The sequence below is a fragment of the Cryptomeria japonica genome, chromosome 1, assembly GCF_030272615.1.
Source record: "Cryptomeria japonica chromosome 1, Sugi_1.0, whole genome shotgun sequence".
NCBI classification, from domain to species: Eukaryota; Viridiplantae; Streptophyta; class Pinopsida; order Cupressales; family Cupressaceae; genus Cryptomeria; species Cryptomeria japonica.
This window is the reverse complement of record NC_081405.1, coordinates 709,710,172-709,727,125: the sequence shown is the minus strand read 5'-3', so window position 1 is coordinate 709,727,125 and position 16,954 is coordinate 709,710,172. Positions and strand designations below refer to the sequence as shown.

General features: G+C 29.9%; 1 protein-coding gene across 1 annotated transcript; it reads right to left on the bottom strand.

The window, feature by feature from the left end:
* Nucleotides 1-12,065: 12,065 nt before the first annotated feature.
* On the bottom strand, nt 12,066-13,990 carry LOC131062512 (3-dehydrosphinganine reductase TSC10A). Its single transcript, XM_057996183.2, has 4 exons — nt 13,689-13,990; nt 13,346-13,609; nt 12,794-12,941; nt 12,066-12,512 (listed from the first exon to the last, which is right to left on the bottom strand). Exons 1-4 carry the CDS (start codon nt 13,896-13,898, stop codon nt 12,202-12,204), a joined length of 933 nt encoding a protein of 310 aa, XP_057852166.2. The 5' UTR covers nt 13,899-13,990; the 3' UTR covers nt 12,066-12,201.
* Nucleotides 13,991-16,954: the final 2,964 nt, after the last annotated feature.

The following is a 16,954-nucleotide window of genomic DNA, read 5'->3' as shown; positions in this document are numbered from 1 at the left end:
TTTAATCTTAATTTCTTTAATATATAATTTTTTAAAATAGTGTCATTAACAAACTACATCTGTAACACAATCAAATCTAAAAACAACTGTAATAATTCATTAATTGAGGCTATAATCAATTAAGGAGAACTACTTTGTACATGAAACAAATAAAGTATTTATTATTTGTAGGACTTTTGTATATAAGATGTTTTTATCTTAATGGCCTTCACACATAAAATTCTTGAAGGACAACTTTAAGAAACTCCACCTACTACCACCTTTCCTTAGGTTGGTTGGTTAGTCAAGGCTATAATCGGTTAAGGAAATTGCTTTGTATATGAAACAAATAAAGGTAGTTATTATTTGTAGGATTTTTAGTTTGTAATTTTTTTTAATCTTAATCTCCCTAGTACATAAAAAAATTTAAATAATGAAATTAAAAAATTCTATCTACTTTAACAAGGTTTTTCAAGCTATAACACAGTGGATGTTTAAGTAGGTTCTTAAATATTGAATTTAGTTTAATGGGTAAAAATAAATTTTGGCTAATATATAGATATATCTTAACTATTTATTTTTTAAATAGAGATAATTTAATTTTTTTATTAATTGTTTAAAGATTGAAAAGTGTAATGTTTAAATAAACTAGTTCAATAAATATTAGACAACATCAGTCCTCTTTATATGAATGAAGAAACAATAGAATAGAAGTGAAAAGTGTAATATGTACATAATATTCCTTTTATCTATTAGATTTTTATTTCAAAATTTAAATAGTTTAGAAGACCTTAATATATTTATAGAAAAAAATTATGCAAGAGAAAAATCACTTTCTTTAATGTTAGACTGAGTAAATTAAAGTACATAATTTAGCATAAATTAATTTATATTAAAGTAGTAATAATAATGGAGTGTAAATTGAATAATTTAAATGTTAAATTATAAAATTAAATAAAATGGATAAGAAATTTAGCTTTAGAAATCGTGGGAAAAATATTTAAGAAGGCTATTCTTTAATATCATCTAGTTTAATAGATAAAATAAATATTAAATACTTATTCACCACTTTTTGATAGAGATAAGTTTAACTTTTTTTTTTGATAGAGTGTTTCATAAACAATACACGACATAACCATCATATATGAATGAAGAAACAATAGATTAGAAGTGAAAAATATATTGTGCATACAATATTCCTTTTACCTATTAAAATTTTATTTTAAAATTTAAACAAGTCAGATAGTGGCTAGTACTTGTAGTTATTTTTTTTTTAATTAATTGTAAATCTTATATGTAATTATAATTATAATTTTCATATATTAATTATTAACAATAATTATTATTAATTTATTTTTACAATATATTAAGTTTATAATATATGAAAAATTTACAATAAATTTGTTGCAAATGTAATATATCAAAATACATATTTCCTAAACTTTATAATATATTAATTTACAATATATCAAGTTTACAAAAGAGTAAACTTTTAATATATTTTAAATTTAATAGATTTATTGAAATTGTAAACTGGATAAATTAAAAAATAATAATAAATTCTTTTATAAATATTTATTAATCTTAAAATTTAATTTATGAATAAGCACATTCTAAATATATAAATGTCATCATTAAAAATTCATGATAATAATCTAAGTTCTATTAACATATTGCAAATTTAATAGATTTATTTTTAGTTGCTAATTAATTTATTACTATTTTACATATTTTGTAAAAATAAATAATTATAAATAATTTATTTTTCATAGATATATTTTATAAATCTTAAAATAAATTAAATTAAATAATTAATTTATTAAAAATAATTAATCTAAAATTGAATTGATGAATATTTTCTTTTTAAATATATAATATTCAACATTAAAAATTTATTAATATATTTTAAATCTATAAATTTATTTTTAAAACTTAAAAATAAAATAATATAATAACTAATAATAATAATTAAATGTTAAAACTAGAAAATCAAAAAATAATATTTTAATGTTAAAGTCACTATCAAAAAATAATATCTTAATGTTAAAAGTCAAAAAATAATATAGAAATAATCCCGAAGAAAATATATTAATTTGACGTCAAAATCTACTTTGGTTGAGACAAATATGGATCTTTTCTACCATGTAAATACCTCAAAACAGTCAAATTATCTAAATTTTATAAGTTGATCAACTTAAAGGAAGTCCTTCGTACATGAAACAAACAACGATATTTATTATTTGCAAAATTCTTAATTTCAATCTTCCTAATAAATAAAATTTTCAAAGTGACTCTCAAAATTAATGTTCAATACCTGCCATGAGATTTCTTTTGGGTAGGTCAGAGCACTCCATTAATTATGAAATAATAGTTTGCATATTTACAAAAAAGAGTGTTTAGATATAAGATCACATCCTTATAATAATGAATATAATCTATTATAACATTTTCTTATATAAGAATTTATTTATAATGTTGAAAGAACAATATTTTTTGTTTAAATTATGTCTACTAAATTTTTTAAGGTGATACATCAGGGATTTGAATCTTGGTGATGACTTCACCAAAGCAGTGTTTAAACCACAACACTACATGTCAGAAGACTTGAAAGAACAATATTAGTCTTCAAAGTGAATGTTAATATATTTTAAATGTCTTAATATAATATTTATTAGGATATATTAGATAGTATAAAATATAAGAATAGATATCATTCACACACTTCTCTATCCTATGCCATGAGATGAAGAGTACTTTTTGTCAGTCTTTCATACACTACATTTAACAAGCTCCACCTACTTTAAACAAGCTCTTCAAGATGTAAAATAGTGGGGGGTTTAATGAGGCTATTTTTAAATATCACCCACTTTAAGGGTTAAAAGTCAATTTTGATTAATAAATATAGGACAATTATTTACTACTTTTTGATAGAGACAAGGTTTTCATAAATTTTTTTTTTTTATCTTAATACACAATAAGTAAATTAAATTACATAATTTATTATAAATTAATTTAAATTAAAATAATAATAATATGAGGGTGAATTGAATAGTTCATTGAAATATGAAATCAAATAAAATGGACAAGGATTTAACCTAGAAATAGTGACAAAAAATAAAATTTAGTGTGATATTGAAGTCTACCTGCCTTTTGATTAGATATGGATCTTTTCTACTTGGTAAATGCTTCAAGACAATCAATCTCTAACTTCAATAGGTTGATCCATTGGGTTTCAGTTTAGACTGCTTCTAGATAATGCACAACTATCTTGTGTTCAATTAATCTAATTTAGCTGAATTTGTGTGTATACTAAATAATTTTCCTTTAAGTTTTCTCTTCACTAACTGTCAAGGGCTAAATGGTATTTAAAACTACCTTGCACATTGTTGATCCAAAAAGTTTAAACTTATAAAGAAACAACCTGATGGGAAGTTTAGGGAATGGGGGACTAATTGTACTTCACTAAACAACTGCTAAGATTTTAGAAGCCTACTCTTCAATTATGTTGGAAGGAAAAGAGGTAGAGGGAAACAAAGAAAACCAAATCTACATCTAAGATAGAATGCCAAGATTTAATGAATAGGCTTACGTGTGGTAAGCTTCAAACTCTTATTATTTCTATTTTCTCTGTCAATGTTAAGTTCTTGGACTCTTTATCTCTTATTACTATTAGCTATATGTTAGATAGATGGTGGTTAGTTGAAAATAGTATGTTTAGTTATACAAACATGATGACTTTTGACTATTTTTTTTTTAAGAAGTTGGATATTATTCTTGTACTGGCTATGTAATACCAGCTTCTATGATGCTACTTCTGATTTTGTTGTTTTGTAGGATTGAGGACTTCTCCCTGCTAACTTAATCAAAAACAAAATGAGTGCAACTAAAAAGGCTTATGCATATTTGTCGTGTATATAAAGTCACCATGAAGTTCGTTGCAGTAGTCTCAAACCCATTATTCCTGCTTCATTATTATCCTCTCACACACATGACCAATGGAGACACCTTGACTAATTCACTAACTTTGATAAAAATGAATTCAGGGATTGGTGCCTCATTTCTCTTGTTCCTTTATGTTGATGTCTAGCTAGCACACATCCCACATAGGTGAAGCCTCTTGATTCCTCCCTTTTTCTTTCAAATCAAATCAATGTAGATATGACACTTGGAATTCATCATGGTGAATGCCTCAAAACTTGAGACTTTAAAACAAGACTGCATGAAAAAGACAAGTGCTAGTTTCACAGACCTTAGAAAAACTTTAGGTTGTAGCATCAAAAGAAACTTTTCCAAGTTTCCAAGTGGCGGGGTTTTACTGCAAATTAAAAAAATTAGTTTTCGATATACAAAAGATGGTGGCATTAATGAACTTATAGAAATATGACAGCTTTTAAGACTTGGCCTCAGACTACTATAGATTTATCTACAGAGTTGGTGACTCTTGGGGCTTGTTTTCTTACGAATAAAAAGGGCCCAAAACTTTGGTTGATAAAAAATCACAAGCAAAAAGTAGAATTAGGAAGATGAAATCACAATTTCATAAGCATAGAATGTAGCGATGCCCAATTTGTGTTGGATGGACGAGTGTGCAATTATAGATCTTTAAAAGCCTGGTCCAAATCTATCGTGTGTCAAATGGAGATATTAGCTAGGGCTACTTGCATAACTTCCATGTTAAAATTCAATTGCATTAGAAGGTACAATATTTTCTCAATATTCGCGACATTGAGATCAAGGCCTAGGAGTTGCAAAGAAGACTAGTCCTATTGTTTCTCATCCAACAACTATTGCATCTGATCTTCATTTAACACTATCTAATCCATTGAACGCCTTCATGTAGTATGGGATGCACTGAAGTTTTCTTCATTGTTAATCCTTAGAAAAAAATAGTCTTCACCTAAGTCCATGATATTGAATTCATTAAAGTGTCTCTCTATGGGATAGCTTGCTAGGTCCATTTGGTTGGAAGGATGGGATAGTAATCTACTTGGTTTAGTATGTAGAAACCTCAAGAATGGTTATAAAAGCCTAGGCAACTAGGATGCTACTCATGGCCATCCAAGTTCATGTTCTCTTCCATGTATCTGTGTGATATGATCATTGCACTTGATTACTATGTTACATGATACTAAAATGGAATAAATTAAAGTCATATTATTGATTCAAAATCACTTTTGCATTTTAATGTTGGTCTTGTTTATTAAAAAAATTTCTCTCACAGCTGGAATTTTATAGTAGTGAGGGTCTTCTGAAATATCATCCACTTTAGTGCAATAATTTAAAATTTTGGTTAATAAATATAAGATAATTATTTATCTTTTTGATAGGATAAGTTTGAAAAATAGTATTTCTTGTTGAGAAAATCTAAGATAATTTAAACATATCTTCACTGGAAGATAATTATCGACTTCCAAATATGGAAGCAATGTTGTAGAAAGTAACCAGGTGCGATTTGTTGTCCATGATGGACGAATTTTTAGTTTCAGTCAAGTAAATGTAAAAGAATCAAAGAAATACAAAAACTCTGTTACCACTCCTTAGAGAACCTATGTGTATGTTAGGATGTTATTTGGACTAACTAATGTAGAGGCAACATTCCAAAGAGCAATGTATGTTGCATTTGCTGAGCTAATTAATATCATAATGCTTGTGTATAAAGATGACCTTACAAATTTTTCAAAGAGGGAAAAAGACCATTGTAATCACTTGGAGAATATTATTATAAGGGCCTTAGGATACAAGATATCTTTAAAATCAAAGAAATTTACTGGGGTGACAGAGGGAAAGCTACTTGGGAACATTGTATCAAATAATCAAGTTAGGATAAGACTTAAAGAAATCGAAAAGATTCCAATTCCCTAGACAAACAAAGGAATTCAGTTTTTCTTTTGGCAAATTAATTTTGTGAGAAGATTTATGCCAAATTTTGTATAGACAACAAAATCAATTTGTAAGATGTTGAAGAAGGGTCAAGAGGTGTCTTGGGGGGATGAACCTATACAAATTTTCAATAGTATTAAAGAAGCTATTATGTAGGCACCAATGTTGAAGTCCCTTGATTTTGGTAAACCTTTTCAGATCTTCTCGTTTTCTTCTTTCCATACCATTCTTGTTGTTTTATTACAAAAAATTGATGAAGGATTTGAGAAACCCATTGCTTTCTTTAGAAAATCATTGCAAGAAGAAGAGCTCAAGTATGAAATCATGGAAAAACAAGCCTATGCTTTGGTTAAAGATGTTATTTGAACCATATTTTGTAGGATAAAAAATAATAGCTTATGAACCTCATGTGGTTGTTAAGGACATCTTTTTATAGTAGGAAGTTACCAACAGAATATTTCTATGGATGAGCAAGATCCAAGAGTTTAACATTGAGATGCAAATTACCAAAGTGGTAAGAGGTCAAGGGTTATCAAAGCTTATAACCCAATCTAATCTTGAAACTATAGAAGTCAATGTGGTTGAAGAGAAGGACATGGTAGTTAGTTTCCAAAGAACTCCATTCTATACAAGCATTATTCATTATCTCAAACACATGAATTTCCCAAAAGGTATAAAAATTTAAATTAGAGTAATAGAGATGAAATTTTGCTATTTTGTTTTGATAAATCACAAGCTAAAATATTTTAATGACATGCATAATGGAATATATGGAGTACACTAATATACTAAAACCATGGGCTACAAGGTATTAAGATGGGGCTATTAGTGGCCCACATTGTACGGAGATTCTCATAAGCTTGTGAGAAAATGTGAAGTGTGTAAGAAATTCTCTAGTAAATTAAAGAATACTGGAGCATAGCCACTAAGGACTATGATTGTTGAAGCACCATTCTAATAGTAGACTATTGTCTTGATATGAGAGATAAATGAAACATCAAATGGAGGTCATAAATGGATTCTAGTGGCAACTAATTATTTCACAAAGTAGATAGAGGTCATCCCAACAAGAAAGGCAACTAGTAGAGTTGTGATTGACTCTTTTTTTGACAATATTGCTACCAGGTTTGGTGTTCCAACAAAGTTAACAACTACTAATTCCATTTTTTTTAGGTCATAAGAGCTCACATATTTTTGTAGTGAATATGTCATTAATCATTCATATTCATGACCCTCATGGTCATGCCTCCCCAATAAGAGTGATTGGTGGAAACCTTATTTTCCAGTTGGCAATTCTTTGTCATCTTTTAGAATAATCTCTAAAATGTTCATATCATAAAACTCAAGCCCTAAGTCTCATTTGTCTAGCTATTAAACCCTAAACCCCATTGCTTTATGTTTCATCGTTGAATTGCTATTTAACATTGCTAGTTTCTTAAGTTATAACTTGAACCCATTAAAACATATTATTTACCATTTTGGACTAGGAAATACCTACAACCTAGTTAGTTGATATTTATCCTAGATCCTAAGATTTATTCTTCATGGTTGATGTTGCATTTCCCCTTGGTGACCCTCTTATTCCTTGTGAGTTCCTAGTCTTCATGTGCATTATTTGAGTTTTAAGTTATCTAACCATATCTCAATATCGGTGGTTTCCTAGTCCAAGTTAGCAATTTCCCTAAAGCATAAAATAGTTCCAGGCTCTTAGCAGAGTTGGAAAATATCCTATGTGGTAAAGAGTATCTTGAGTTTGTTCCTTTCACTTGTGATAAAGTGTTTTCTCAAGCTCCCTACTTGCTTTGATGAACCATCAATAGGTGATATGGCCACAAACTATAATATCAAATCTTTTGTAGAAGGCTTCTCCTTCACTAAAGAATCATCCAAGTCCTGGTTGAAAGGTGAAGATAGCTCATGTGTTAATTACCTAATTAGTTAGCAATATTTTGTGGGAGGTTTGTCCTTTGTTAAAGTTTCTTATATTCTTTCATGTACTACTGAAAAAGATATACCTAATATCTTATATGGACATTGACTATGGGGAATAAATCATTTTGTGGGATCCTTCACCTTCACTAGAACCTTTTGATAGATCTCCAAAGGATGCAAAAGAAGAAACATGGATGGTGTACCAAAAAAAAAAATCACAACACTTCGCTATTGTTTGTGCTATTCAAATTTTGCATGTGGTTTCAAAATCATTGTTAGAATTTGACAGGATTCTTACAACTTGTCTCAGGTCCACCCACAGGAGTTCTCACAACCCAGTGTTTCTCTAAAAGACTTCTTATCATAAATATTCCAAAGGAAAATAGGTATTTCAAAGTGCAAAAAAATTGAGTGTTTTGAAACTAGCATTGGGTGTCAACAAGGTTATCATAACCTTGATAGGCCTTGATGATAGAATCAAAACTAAAAGAGAAGGACAGGGAAAAAGAAAGAAATGGTTTTGAAACTGATGTCAATTCTCTATAGGGACTTCAAAACCTTATCAAAATCTAACACTTTTTCTACATAGGAAAGGGTCCAAGTCAACTTTGATTAGAACTAAATCCTTCACTAGGAGAGTTCTTGTCTCAGTGAGATAACAAAATATTTTATAATGGACATGAATGTTGAGTTAGTAGAGTTTTCACTAAAGTTGAAGGCTTCATTGGGGTAATCCAATAATTTTTATGAAGAGACAAAATAGATCAGCATGGTGTCATGTCACATCACACTCAGAATATGAGTCTTGGTATTGGAAAGGAGGTGTTGAAAATTGACAAGTGGTAGTTTCTACATGAGTTAGGAAAAAGGTGACCCCACTATCAGAATTTTCCTTAATGGAGCTTATGTGTCCTAATACTTGACATTGATTGTGTAGTGTCAAAAATTACATACCCTTTGTAATTTGACCTAAATATTTTGTAACCACTTTGGTGTCCATTCTCCTAGCACCTGAGTAGGCTCACTTCAGCCCTTGCATCGGCCATTTCCCTCTCAGGATGCTCGAGAACCCCCTTTATGGAAGCTCCCTCATGGTGTCAGTCTTGTTAGTCATATGTTTCCCTTGTCTCCTACCATTTTAAAGCATGATTCATTTAGACACTAGCACACCAGGCAGATGTCTGCACATTGTGCATTCATCTTGCAAAATGTCAAAATTTGAATGTCGATTCTGAGCGCACCTTTCCACTTGTCACTTGCACATGCGAATGGAAACAACCTTGAATCTTTCAAATAGCTCGCCAACCCTCTTTTTCCCTCCTCTTTTCTCTTCTTAAACCAATATTTTTTTCTCTAGCTCTCTCTCTTAGACTCTCTTACACTCTCCTTGTCTCTCTGGCTCTCTAACACTATCTCTTTGATTCTTTTGGCTCTTACAACTTGTTCTTATTCTCATGCACTTTCTACAACAATCTTTCTTTTGTTATAGTGCCCTAAAGCTCTCGCAGTAATCTCTTTGCATCTAACTTGTCTTTTGTCAATCCTATTTGGTAATATCTATCTATTTATCCTATCTTTGAGCATCTTGGGATTCATCACATCCCTTATCCATCAAATCATTTATCATTTATCATTTATCTTATCTTGCATTTATTTTATTTATCTATTTATCTATCTAGTTGTTTGTGGAGGTGGAAACATGAAAACATGGATTTTACTAAGGAAAATCCCCAAGAGGCCACAAACATTTTTCCTTTCTAGCTTTGTGTGCAGGTTGCATTAGATAAGATTTATCTGGCTGGATGCTTCATAGCATGGACCTATTGTTTGTCTACTGTCTTCCCTTTTCTCTTATTTCACTTTATCTCCTAGTTGTCTATATTTTTTATATTATTTTACTTCTTTCATTTAAATATACGACCATCATTCCCTTCTCCATATAGTTCTCTATTTCTATCTGTATATGACGGTAGCGCGTCATGCTAGAGTCCTAGTTCTGCATGTTCGTCTAGGTCATAGGGAGCTACCAAAACTATCTAGAAGGTATGTTTTTCTTGTATTAGCTTAGCTTTATATCTCATATCCCCTGGCTCACCCTTAGCACTAGTTTAAGTGAGGTAGCAGTGGACAATTTGTTCTCTAAGATTTAACAAATTCCCACCTCTACAATTTGGTTTCACAATTGCACAAATTGTAAGGTGGTAGCAATTTCAAACTTGTGAACATGTGCAATGTTCAAATTTAAACAAGGATAAAATGGCTACCACAATAATTATTCATTCGTATCTTCCTATCAATAAGTTAGGGTTTCAACAAGCACAATAAAACTACCATAGATAAGCTAGTGATAAAAAGGAATTAAAGAAACAAGCAGTTGAGAGAAAGTGTTAGGGCAACTGATGAAATGAAGGTAAGGATTGTGCCAAGATTCAAAGATGAACAAGGGTATTTTATAATCCTTGATTAGTAAAATCAATTTCTTTTAAGCAATTGATTCTATTTATGGTGAAAATGGAACAACAATATTGAAAGACTAAATGAATTCAACCACAAAACCCTAGCCTAACAACAACAAAGATCCCCCATAAAATATGAAGATTACCTAAGACAATACAAATCAACAAAATCAAAAAGATTATACCATCATATGTCCAATAGGGTTTGAATCTCCATTCTTCCTATCTCCATTGATCTTGCTTGATATATTTGCTCTTAGATTTTATGTTTGCACAAGAGCTCAACAAAGAATGGAAATGTGGTTGCAAGTAGGCTTGATTGGATATGAAATTTTGAAAGCATAGTTGAGGGTTGATAATGAAGGAATCACCTACTTATATAGAAGACATTGAAGGAAATTGAGGGATAAGATTAAGAGGTGTAAAAGATAAACATTCGGCTAAGATTAGAGGGTAGGTAGAAGAAATAAGAAAATAATAAGAGGTTAGATAGCGTAGGAATTAAGAGATGAATGACATGTGTCATGGGTAAAAAAGGCTAATGAATTAATTAAATAAATAAAGATTTATTTAATTAATAGAGGAAGTGGGATCAATTAAATAAATAAAAGTATTTATTTAATTTAGGAAAAGGACAATTAAAATAAATAAATGTATTTATTTAAATGAGGAAAAAGGCTTAGAAGAGAATTAATGAATTAATTAAATAAAAAAAGATTTATTTAATTATTAGAAGAATTAGACTAAACTAATTAATTAAATAAAAATATTTATTTAATTAGATTGACAATTTTAAGTGCCTACAGATTCTTATGCTTCTTTTCTCTTTATCCATCTAATTGTGTTTCTACAAATTTTTGATATCATGTTGTTTCAGATAATTTGTAAAGATGACTATCAAATGAGAATCTTTTTCTCCAGTGTATCTCTTAATTATGGCTTCTTTTAAATGAAATTATTAAATTGCTCTAACTTGGACATAAGGATTTTGAATGTGGTATCAACCATCTAAGGAAGAGCTATATCAATTTTTTTAGGGAGATTGATGCAATGCATTCATTGGCCCTAGGGTTTTGGATTATATTTGTTGAGCTGTGGGTATTAGATTTTTTATCTAACTATATTGCTTGGATAAGATATTGGTCTGAAAGTGAGTCTTCAAAATTTGAGTAAAATCTTTCAAATAAAAATAAACAAAAAGTTTTCTTTATGTTTTTTAAATTTACTTAGGGTTTCAATCTTCTCTAAATCTAAAAGTTAACATCCAAGACCATAGCAAAAATCATGGATCAACACATAACATCTTGGTTAAACAGAAGAGAAGATCTCTGTTAAACAATACCATACACAGATGTTAGGATTGAAAGGTATTTTAATAGGGTTATCCCCTTGGTCTTGAAAAACCAAAATTGCAAAAGGTATTAGTCTTCTTTAAACCTTGTTCGTTGGCAACTAATCTAGAGCTCTTGAGAATTAGATGTGGCTAATCTTTAGAGAGTTTTGGGTTAATCAATTGAAAATAACTAACACTCTTTTTGAGGATTATTTGATTATTTATTTAAATAAATGAGACTAAGGCACGTGCTCTCAAATATAACACCCTAGCACAAAAGTTAATAATTTTACGCTTTAGTTATCTTGTAACAACTAGTTCTAAAAATAACTTGTATTAGTTCTAAAATTGTAGAAATAACCTAAGATAATAAAGAAATCAAAATTAGTCTCGACAAATATATAGAAATCTAATCAAATAAGGATCATAATATTTCTAGTTTTAACACTTTAATATAAAATCTTAAATTAATCATCATGTTAAGATAAGTCCAATAAAACTAAAATATATAATATGCAAATTTCATAATTATAATTATGAATAATTTTAAAAGTAGCAACATTTTATTTTATAATAATAAAGACATATGTTGGACATATTGTTCCTTCTAAACAAAATATTCTAACATTTCTTATTGCGTCTATGTTCTATAACATAGTAGATATAGCAAGCAGCAAAGAAGCTGAAGAGCTTAATGGGAATATATAATATCAGTTCAAGCAAAGCCCTTCCAAATGAATCCGCAGGCATAGATCCACGAGATAATGTCGAGAATGCAAAACCAGTGAATTGGCTTGTGACAAGAAAGGTTCCATTCTTTGCTGCTTCTAATGTAAATTTTGCAACATGCTCAGGTGTGTCTGCTTGACTTCTGTTATAGAAACATGTGGCCTTAATAATATGCAAGATATCTTTGTCATCTTCAAAACCACCTATATAAATTGGGAATGTAAAAACAAAATTAGATCATATTCAAATAAAATCATATATTGTGATTGAAATATTAATGTTTAAAATGTTACATAATTAAATTTATAAAAAACATTACATTCACTATAATAAACTTAAAAACATATTTAAAATGAATTCAAGAATAATAAACACTATAGGATAAAAAAGACTTTCTATTTATATCTAATCCAAAATTTACATGGTAACCAAAAAAAAAAAAAAAAGTTGTTAATCTCATTTAGATGAAATTAGAGCTACTTACAGGAATCAAGCATGGGAGTATCCACAAACCCTGGAAAGACTACGCTTACTCGGATGTTATAAGGCATCAATTCAAGCTTGAGAGTTTCTCCAAGTCCTTTTAGAGCATGTTTGGTTGCACCATACACAGACGTACCATAATGAGGGTACTGCCAAAACAGTAACACACACCAAACGAAATGATCAAGAAACTAGATGATGATTTATTTGGATGTTAATAAATAATAATATTAGATTATTTATATTCTAAAAAAATATATGTAAAATAATGTCCAGAGATATTACATAATTATCTTACATGTTTATTAATTGTTATGGAATAATGCTGCACTCTTTCACTTTCATTAAAGATGTAACAGATTCATAAACTCAAAAAAACCAAGTAAAAACACGTCAAATTTGTATCTCATTGTAAATGCCTCTCGACATAATAACAGTCATAATCTATAGGTTAACTTCACATTCCTTTGGCCTTAAATAGGAATTTGAACTTATGAAATGAAGCGTGCATATCAGTCCATTAAGCAAACAAATAGTTTTAGCAATAGTATACCAGTCCTGAGAGAGAATTCATGAGAACGATGGACATGTGTGTTTGGGCACTCCTCTGCTTCATCAATGGAATCCCAACATGCAAAGTATTGACAACACCTGTCAAGTTAGTTTGAATCATGGCATGCAGATCTTCAATCCTGCCTTCATCCAGACGTGCAACTTTTGCCACAGCTGCATTGCACACCAGCACATCAACCGCCCTCCATTCAAAAGCCTCCTTTATTGCCTTTGCCAAAGTTTCGTAAACACCCACATCTACAACCTATTCAGAAATAAAAATCAGATTAGACATCAAGATTTCAAGCCTTGAGATAAGCTTAAAAGGAATGAATATGATAAACCTTGGTGGATATTTTATGTTTGGTGGCACCACTTTTGACAAGATTTTGTTCTGCTTTCTCCAATTTAGTGGAGCTTCTGGCTATAGGTGTAACGAATGCTCCTTGAGAGAGAGCCTCTTTTGCAATGGCAAGCCCAATCCCAGTTGATCCACCTGTTATCAGCAGATGCTTACCCTCCAGAGATTGCAGCCATGATGATGAAGTCTTCATCGGAAAACTGGTGTAATAAAATAAAGAAGAAAGAAGAAGAGAGGAGGTTTTGATGGTTTAGTTCCATGCACAGTTATTTATATCTGCTGCGGGTGGGAACTCCCCCCTCTTTACTTAGAATGTTAATTCACCTACCTTTTAGGGTTTCACTCGTCTATACAATGCTAATATTTGCAACCATAATTTAGGTTGGCTTCCAAAATGAATTTTAATACCCACCAATACTTGTTTGTAAGCAAGGTCTTACTCATAACATTATTTTCTCAAAGATCAATTTGATCTCCAAAAGTGTACAATACATTTTAAGATCCATAAAGACTTATCTATTTCTGTTGCAGCCATGATGATGACGTTCTCATTAGAAAACTGGTGTGAATACGTAACTTTGGGAGTGGAATAAAGAAGAAAAGAGGAGCTTTTAATGGAATACTTAACCAGTTTCATGAAGAGTTACTTATATCTGTTGTACGTGGGAATTCCTCTCTGTGCAGCAATACACCTTTGCTTAGGTTGATACGTTCATGAAGACTATTGAATGCTAATACACCCACATTCTAGGGTTTCACTCGTCCATTGAATAGTAATAACTTGCAACCATTACTTAGATGGGCTTCCAAAATGAATTTTAATACTTACCACAAGATCTTTTTGGGTCTCACGCGTCCATTGATTTTGAAAGAACAACTTTACCTTCCACAATGAATTCAAATATCTACCACAACATTTTTTTCTAGCAAGGTCTTATTCATCACATTATTTTTTGAAAGAAGATTTTTGTTCTTAAAGTGAATGTTGAGCCTAATTCATTAGGAAATTTTGAATATCATAAAGTATATTCTTTCACATCCTTTTCTCTCTTGTTATGAGATGAAGGGCACTTTTAATCATTGAATCCATGTCAAGTCTTTATTACACTTAACAAACTTCATCTATTTTGATTAGGCTTTTGAAGCTATAAAATAATGGAAGGTAGGTTTGATAAGACTATTCTTATATATCATTTATTTTAATAGATAAAAAGTAGATTTTGATTAATAAATATAAGATAATTATTTATTAGAAGATATTGAATATCATGAAGTATAAGAGTAAATATCATTCATACATGTCTCTATCTTGTGTTATGAGATGGAGGGCAGTTTTTGTCTATTGATTCCATCTGAAGTCTTTCATTCATTACACTCAACAAATTTTATTTATTTTGACAATGCTTTTCAAACTAAAATAGGACAAATTGTAGGTTCAAAGGCTATTCTTAAATATCATTCCTTTTAATGGATAAAAATAAAAATTGATTAATAAATATAAGATAATTATTTACCACTTAATGATAAGAAACAATTGAAAAGTATAATAATATAAAAAGAGGTCCAATAGATAATAGGTACACAATATTCCTTTTATATATAAATTTTCATTTCAAAATTCAAATAATTTAAAAGACCTTAGCATCTTTGTAAAGAGAAGTTTTTGTAAAAGAATAAAACCTTCCTTAATATTACGCTAAGTAAAAGAAAGAATTTAGAATAAATGAAATTTGATTTAAGTAATGAGCATAATTTGAATAATTAAATTTTGAAAATTTGAAATTAAATAAAATAGATAGGATATTTAAGTTTTTGAAAGAACAATTTTAATAAATTAATATGTTTTAAACATCTTAATTTATTAGAAGATATTGAATACCATAAACTATAAGAATAAATATCATTCACACACTTATCTATCTTGTGTCATGAGATGGAGGGCATTTTTTTCATTTAATTCCATGTCAAGTATTCCATTCATTGCATTTAACAAACTTCATCTATTTTGACAAGACTTTTGAAGCTATAAAATAATCGAAGGTAGGCTCTAGATAAGATTATTCTTAAATATTTTTAATTTTATTAGATAAAATAGATAAAAGTAAATTTTAGTTAATAAATATAAGAGAATTATATTTATCAATAGTTGATAGAAATGAAGTTTAAATTTACTATTAATTGAATGACAGTTGAAAAATGTAATATTTAAACAAAATGGTTCAATAAATAATAAACAAATTGTTTTCTTATATATATAAAAAAAAATGTAATGTCTACAAAATATTTTTTTAACATATAAATTTTTTATTTTAAAATTTAATTTTTCTTTTACGAATAGGCATTTCCATTAATAAAATTAAAGGTGTACTATTCACAAAAACGGTTAGAAGGATACAAGATCACTCCTCGAGAGTCACATAGGCAGAGCTTGGAAAACCAACAAAATTACAAAACCACAGGCAGTGCCTAGAAACAAGAATACTAAAAAATAATTCAAAATGCTTAAGACAGTAGCTGAGGAAGGTGGAGGAGGGTCCTTATCATATTTTGGACCCCATACATCAGCAAGGTTAGGAGTGTCACCCAAAAGTGACTACCCCCCCTCTACACCAACATCTTCTTCTTTCTCATTCTCTTTTCTAGCTGGAGAAATACAAGTGACACTCGAGGAAGCCATTTGGAAGAAGCTAAAAAGTTGGAATTGATGTTGGTATCCAACCAACCTGTACCACCTATAGATAGAGGGTCCACTCCTCTTGTGTTCCACCCAGTAGCAGAGCCACCAAGTGAAGGAGAGGCAGAGCACTTTCCCTAGAAGTCTCTTCTACCACAACATTGGTAGTGAGGGCCCTAAGAGCATGGAGTGTATGCACGAAGCATAGAGGAACTATGATCACACCACCTGTCATGAGGCAAAGGCCAAGTGTCAAAAATCGAAGGTCTAGTGGAACTCTAGCAACCATATAAGGAGTGTTTCCCCAATGCTATAGAAAATCTTGTAGATGGCCCACCTCTAGCACAACCTTGTTGGATTGTACTTGGATCTAGAGTATCACATAATTACAAATACATGCTTTAGTAAACATAAACACATGAACATCAAGAGAGGTGTGAGAAAAAATAATAGAATTTCTATCTTTCCATAATGTGAAGAGGATCCCAATCCTAAAAGAATACCTTATTTGCCTCAAATTAAAGGGAAACTAGGGATAATCTCCCAATAAGATCATATGCCAAGAGAAAGGCTTA

What these genes read in the sequence shown, in the direction of transcription:
- LOC131062512 (XM_057996183.2), bottom strand. Translation starts at nt 13,898, where the DNA reads ATGAAGACTTCATCATCATGGCTGCAATCTCTGGAGGGTAAGCATCTG. An exon ending in TGAATTCTCTCTCAGGACTG is followed by an intron (nt 12,942 to 13,345) that starts GTATACTATTGC and finishes CTGTTTTGGCAG; the next exon opens with TACCCTCATTATGGTACGTC. An exon ending in TACTCCCATGCTTGATTCCT is followed by an intron (nt 12,513 to 12,793) that starts GTAAGTAGCTCT and finishes CAATTTATATAG; the next exon opens with GTGGTTTTGAAGATGACAAA.